Source organism: Peromyscus maniculatus, chromosome 5 (assembly GCF_049852395.1).
Source record: "Peromyscus maniculatus bairdii isolate BWxNUB_F1_BW_parent chromosome 5, HU_Pman_BW_mat_3.1, whole genome shotgun sequence".
In the NCBI taxonomy this organism is placed as follows: Eukaryota; Metazoa; Chordata; class Mammalia; order Rodentia; family Cricetidae; genus Peromyscus; species Peromyscus maniculatus.
The window spans coordinates 123,265,082-123,271,621 of NC_134856.1; the positions used below are offsets into that span (position 1 = coordinate 123,265,082).

Here is a 6,540-nt window from a genome sequence, read left to right on the forward strand (position 1 = left end):
AAATCAGAAAGACATAAAAGGAAAATGAAGTGAACAATGACCACCACTCCCCCACCCCCCACCCCCCGCGCTCACAATACAATCTACTTAATTGTACTTCATACTTTTCATTCCAATGGGGTGACTTTTCTCCTGGAGAACCTCTTGATTCTTGAACTCCGGGGCTGGCAGCTTGCAAAGGGGAAGCGGGCTGCCGCTCGGTGCAGGTTTTGCAGAGGTCTCTGTCTAGTGGGTGTTTTCTTTTGCTTAGCCCTGCCCCTGGATTGTCAGACGGCGGGCGTCTGCCTCTGAAGTTAGCCGTGATTTCCTCTAGAGCCTGGCCTTATCTCCGGCAGCACGTTGCCTGTGGGTGACTAATCACACAATAACATTGTCTAGGGCTGGAATAAAGTCGGAGCTGTTTACCCCCACTCTATAGGGGTTCAATATAAAAAGCCGTCCGAGAGCCGTCCGAGCCAGACGCGTTCCTGCACTGGCGCTGCGAGCCGGACCGGGTCTGCGCTGCCTTCCTCGTGCACCGCCTCCCCGGCTGCCCGCGACGCTTTCGCTCCCGGTGAAAGGGCCACTGGCTGAGGACTGCGCCGAGATCTCAATTACCAGAGGCGATCCGAGCGACCAGACGCCGTCCTCTTCGCTTTGCATTGACTTCCATTTGCAATCGAGTTTTGTTTTTTCCCCCTTCTTCTTTTGATCCCTTTGCAGAATGGATTATTTTCCCGTGATCTTCTCTCTGCTGTTTGTGGCTTTCCAAGGAGCTCCAGAAACAGGTAGGCGCCACTTGCGAATCTTTCTGCTTCAGCGCAGCGCTGTTCTGGCTTCTGTTTTCCACCCTTCTTTGCTTTCTTTCTTTCTTTTTTTTTTTTCTTACTGCAGCTTGAACAGCAAGTGCCTCTCAATTACTTCTGTGTCCCCGTGAAGGAAATAAAACACAACCGACTACAAGCTCTATCACATTGCTTCAAAATAGCGTTGTAGCAATATTGCTGAGTAGCTGGAACTGAGGCAAAGATATATCTGAAATACGTGTGTTTAGGTTACGCAGTGCATTTAGGAGCTTATTCAAACGCTGTCTTGATACTGTGTTCATGTGTAAAATATTTAGAAACACAGCTTAAAGCCCAGGAATTTTATTCAGGTCATGCAGGCACAATGTGAGCAGAGAATCACCTGCCGATCAACCGTATGCTGAGTAACCCCGCAGGCGGTTTCAGGGCGAAGCACATGTTTTCTTTAAAATTTATCACTATTGACTTAAGGTTTCATTTGGCAGGTTTTTGGCATCCTCAAACAGCGTGAGCTCTATTTTCTGTTGCGTTCACCTGTCCTGGGAGGGGAGCTGGGATCGTCCTTGCCTGCTTAAGGAATTAGACAGTGTGGGTGCATCTGCTTGGCTCCCCTCCCACCGTATTTTTTTAGGGTCAGTGCACTTTTTTTTCCTTTCTGTCTTTTCATGACCCTAACCAAAGAGAAAGGATGTCAAAGGGATGATGAAAACGCTGGAATGTGCCTGATGGTTTGAAATCAACAAAATTGGGCAGATAAGCTGCGCGGCTAAATTTTCAATGGAAAGAGGCGATGCTGTGTCGGGCCAGAGGGAGCTGTCGAGTCCCATGCAAGCCATGCTGCCAAAGATTCTGAATCCCGAACCCACAGAGCACTCCCCTAGGTCCCCACGCTCTGTCTTTGATTCCTTCAGTGGCAACTTATCTCCCACCTGCAGTGACTACTAAAAAGTTAATTATCTTGTGTCTAGTCATTTTCTGGATGCTCTTGCTTTCTACCTAATGTCAAAGGCATCCATACGTCATGTCATCTAGACCACTCTGTGCCCCTACACAAGCTGAGCAGTTGTGGGTACCCCTAAAGGAAAGGTTATCCTGAGGAGGGAAGTGGTTGCAAAGCTGGGAAGAGGCAGTCTGTCTTATTCATTTGTGGTCACATGCCAGTTTAACCTATGGGACCTGTGCCATCCTAAGTCTCCAGGAGCATGGGCTCCCTCAAAATTTCACCAGACAGGGTCCCCTTCAAAGCATCTTTGAAAGGCTGGCGAGTCCTTTCCTAGCTCCTCTCTCTCTCTCTCTCTCCCTCTCTCTCTCTCTCTCTCTCTCTCTCTCTCTCTCTCTCTCTGTGTGTGTGTGTGTGTGTGTGTGTGTGTGTGTGTGTGTGTGTGTAATCTCCCTGCAGGTGGAAAAGCCAGCCAGGGTAAGGGTGAAGTCCTGTTAAGCACAGAGAACAAAGAAAGCCCTTTCCTTCTGTTTGTGTTTCTGGCTGAAGGCAGTTGTATGCCTTGTCTGCTTCTATTTGCGCTGCTAGATCTGGCCTGAATACCATGATGCAGGTGCTCTGGACATCTGAGGAGAGACCCATGTCAACCCTCTGTTTCTCTTCGCAGCTGTCTTGGGAGCGGAGCTCAGCACCCAAGCTGAGAATGGAGGGGAGAGCCTCCCTCCCAGCACATCCTGGAGACCCCGTAGGTCCAAGCGCTGTTCCTGTTCCTCCTTGATGGACAAAGAGTGTGTCTACTTCTGCCACTTGGACATCATCTGGGTCAACACTCCCGAGTGAGTCTCTAGAGGGCATTGTAACTCTAGTCATCCTTTGACTGTTCTGGCTTGGGGGCTGAAGTTCCTGTTCTGGGGAGCTCCAGGCTTTCAGCATTGCTGAGGATGAGAAAGCACCTCCCAAGGGGAACCATGCTGAGACAGGTCAGCTTAGTGTTAGCCATCTAGGAGAGTGTCTTCCTTCCGAGGCACTGGGAGCCAGGCTGCTTACAGTGGGACAGATGGAAGGGGACAAGCAGGAAGGTGCTGTGCCTTTCAAGACCAGAAAGGAACAGAGGGACTTAGCAGGAGGCTCTCACTTGGGTTTTCAGGACCAAATAGGTCCGGTGTAGGCTAGTCTACCCTGTACTTCTCCAAGCTGGCATATTGCCATCTATTCCAGAGGAGCAATAGATGGTTTTGAAGCCTTTATTTTACATATGGAAAAAAACTAAGGAACCAAATGTTGACGTCCCCCGTTAAGAAACTAGCTGGTAGCAGGGCTAGAATGGAGTCCTGAACTTCCGGCTTCTCTCCTTGTCTTTAGAAAACTGCATTTCAAAACAGAGATCAGAACACTGGCCATTTCCCTCAGCCCCCAACACTAGTCCACTCATCAGAAGCAATCACAAGAGAGAACAAACACATTTATTCTGTCTACAATGACTGGCCGAATTCCAAAACAAACCAGACTCAAACTGCTGTGGACTTAATCCTTAGTAGTAGTTCTATCAAGGAAAGGACTGTGTTCCTTGCTGTGAGAACTGAAATGGACTCATTGCAAGTTACTGGATAGCATTTTGACACTAAGTCCTCCATAGCCATGAGATTTGACCAAACTTGAGGAGCAATGGTCCACTATGCCTCGCTCTACCAGGCATCATGCCTAGCATTATCACACATGACTGTGGTAGAAAATCTTGTGTTATGGTTTTGCTTGTCTTCCTCCCTCTGCTCATATCACACACTAGAAAAGGAAGAAAACACAAAGCAGAAACCCAAACAGAGGTATTGTAATCTGGAGCAAAACGGTGTCCAGAAGAAATGGAGTATTGCTAAGTATCAAGACAGAATTTCACTGAATCAGAAACAAAAGCTGGTGTCCTCCCATTTGAGAACATACACTGAGGGCTACTGATGGGCAAACAAGCCAAATAGCTTCCACACTTTCCTATCGTGAGCTGTCCAAATGCTTCCTGAGTTGTGTGTCCAAAGGATGTGTTATTTGAAAGACTATTAATTAAGCGAACATCTTTTCCTTTTCTCTTTCTCTAATAGGCGTGTTGTTCCATATGGACTGGGCAGCCCTTCCAGGTCCAAGCGTTCCTTGAAGGACTTATTTTCTACAAAGGCCGCAGACCAAGGGAATAGATGTCAGTGTGCTCACCAAAAAGACAAGAAGTGTTGGAATTTCTGCCAAGCAGGACAAGAGCTCAGGTGAGGGGAAGCCCCTTTAACGGTCAGTTAATTTGCAGCTCATCGGCCTTCTTCCCATGAGACTGTCTTCTCACTTTAGCAACAGCAGCAGAGACACAGAGGGTCAAGGTGAGTCTCAACCTAGCTTGCTAAAATGGTTTTACCTGTGTGTCTTAACAGAGCCCAAAATACCAGGCAGAAAGGGTTAGAGGACTTTACGAAAAGAAAAGCCTGCTCCAAGCTGGGGAAGAAGTGCATCTATCAGCAGCTGGTGGAAGGAAGAAAAATAAGAAGGTAAGAGGTTCACAATGACCGCTAGCCCTGGACAGCAGTGCTGATGTCCCCGTCCCTAGTCCTTCCTAGTGGGAGAAAGGCTCCCGTACAGTACACAATCGTCACCGTTTGTGGGCTTAAAAGAGCAAAGGGGCCCTCAAATATTTGGGCTGTGAGTGCACACACCTGCCCACTGTATCTTAGCACACACTGGCCTATAGGTGGTCCTTCCACACTGACAGGCAGCTTTAGCATTTGAGTATATGCCGTCTTTTCTTCTCTGGTTCTTTTATTTTCTGCTTGCCTAGAGAAACTAAAAATCTTGTTAAGGAAAAGACATTTAAAATATTTATATATGTTATCCAAAAAAGTAGCAGTTAATTATTCAAATGGCCAAAGGGAAATAAAGCCATTAGGTAAGGTTGGTGAGATTTAGAACATGCTGTTTTTCAGGTTCATTCCATGACTGTTGTTTAAATATGGAAATCTGAAGAGCCAGGGCACTTCTCCTGCTTCCCATGGCAAGGGAGAGAGCTGGGTTAGGCAACCCCACAGGGGGCTACAGGCAGCTTTTTGATGATCCTTCCAAAGGCTAAACTTTTTGAAACTGAGAAGATGGGGGTGTTAAGGAACCCTTGCTCAGACCTGTCACATGCTCTGTCTCCAGAAGCTTCTCCAAGAAATCCAGGGGCAAAGTGTTCTGTGACCAAAGTGTTCTGATCCCAGTGTGGCAGCGGGGAGGGACTACTGAGGTGGTTACTGTTCCTCTGCAGGACAGCCACAATTAGCTTCCTTCACACTGGCCACCTCGGGTTCACTCTCAGCTCAGTCACAGTTCCTGTGGCTCGCCTCAGACCAGTACCAGTTTGTTACTTTGTCTGATATTAACTACTAAATCGATGCTACAGTTCTTCATCTGTTCCTTCTCATAAGCTTCCATTTCTTATGTGATTTAGAAGGTGCCAATGTACCATTTCTCCAGGGTAGCAGAGGGTAGGTTGAAGCTACTTGAACATAGTACTGAGTACCTAATTCCTCTCAGACATGCTCATAAGATTCCTCTCGGCAGTACTAAGCATAAATGGCAGGGTTCATTCACAGTCATCATAGCGACTGCCTGAGGATTTATCAAAGAGTAACATACGGTCACACCTGGTATAAAAGGCTAGGAACTAGACTTAACGTGTTTGTGCCAAATTCTAAATTTAGGTGTTTGTTTAGCCAAGGAGTGATTTCTTTTCTTTCTCTCTCTGTGTGTTTCAATAGCATTTATTCTTTTCTTTTCTTGTTTTGATAGGTTGGAGGCCATCAGCAATAGCATCAAGACATCTTTTCGTGTTGCAAAGTTGAAAGCCGAGCTCTATCGAGACCAGAGGTTGACACACAACCGAGCGCACTGACTACGGAGCTTCCCTGTGTTCTGGAAGCCAGCCCAGCCATAAAGCAAGCCCATGGCCAACTCTGCACTCTCCATGCTGGCTGGGTTCTCAGCAAGAGCATCCATCCCGCTCCCACAATTTCTTGTTTCAGACTGGCAGGGGACCAGCATCCTTGTTCTAAACATTCCAAGAAAGGTTGAGATGTTCCCTAACCTGTCTTCATCTGCTTCTGCTGGTAGTGACTGCTTTTCTCCCCTTCTTGCTATTTGGGAATGCCAGTGGACCTCTCGGAGAGCAGAGACATGATGACATTCTAGGGTGGCATCATCCAGAGAGGAAGGAGATTCCACACCAGGGTGGAGTTTCTGCAGAAAGTCCGTAGGGAGTGTTTGTGTCTGACTCAGGCGCCTGGCACATTTCAGGGAGAAACTCCAAAGTCCATGCAAAAATTTTCTGAGGAATGCACAAATTGAAAACATACTCGAAGGACAAACACTTGAGTTTAAAAAAAAAAAAAGGAAGAAAAAAAGGACAAAGACTCCCCCCCCCAAGTTGTAAAATGCAAAACTCAAAGCAACTGTTACTACTGTACATTAGGATGTGTTCCACGAATATGAGTCTACCTCACCTTACTGCACTGTCATATATATCCCACCTTTAATTATTGCCTCCCTGGATGCCTTCCTCTCCTGCCACCAGGCTCCCCATTTGCTCTACTGAATCCTCGCCTCTTCTAGTCCAATGTGTCAGTCAGCAGTAGATGAAACATTTCCATGCTAATCTGCTAGCCCTGGTCTATGAGAAAGAGGATGACGGAATCCAGCCCCTGCCCTTGACCTTGGGAAACACAATGGTATAGAGTTGTTTGTGAAAGATCTTGAAAGCTGGTTGTGCGAAAGAGCGGTAAAAATTTGTTCCTGTATATGAAACTG

General features: G+C 47.1%; 1 protein-coding gene across 1 annotated transcript; it reads left to right on the plus strand.

Annotated features, from left to right (window-relative positions):
- The first annotated feature begins 456 nt into the window (after positions 1-456).
- Edn1 (endothelin 1) lies at positions 457-6,126 on the plus strand. The gene is made up of 5 exons (XM_006972812.4): positions 457-767; positions 2,393-2,561; positions 3,819-3,977; positions 4,137-4,250; positions 5,527-6,126. Exons 1-5 carry the CDS (start codon positions 704-706, stop codon positions 5,627-5,629), a joined length of 609 nt encoding a protein of 202 aa, XP_006972874.1. The 5' UTR covers positions 457-703; the 3' UTR covers positions 5,630-6,126.
- The last annotated feature ends 414 nt before the right edge of the window (positions 6,127-6,540 follow it).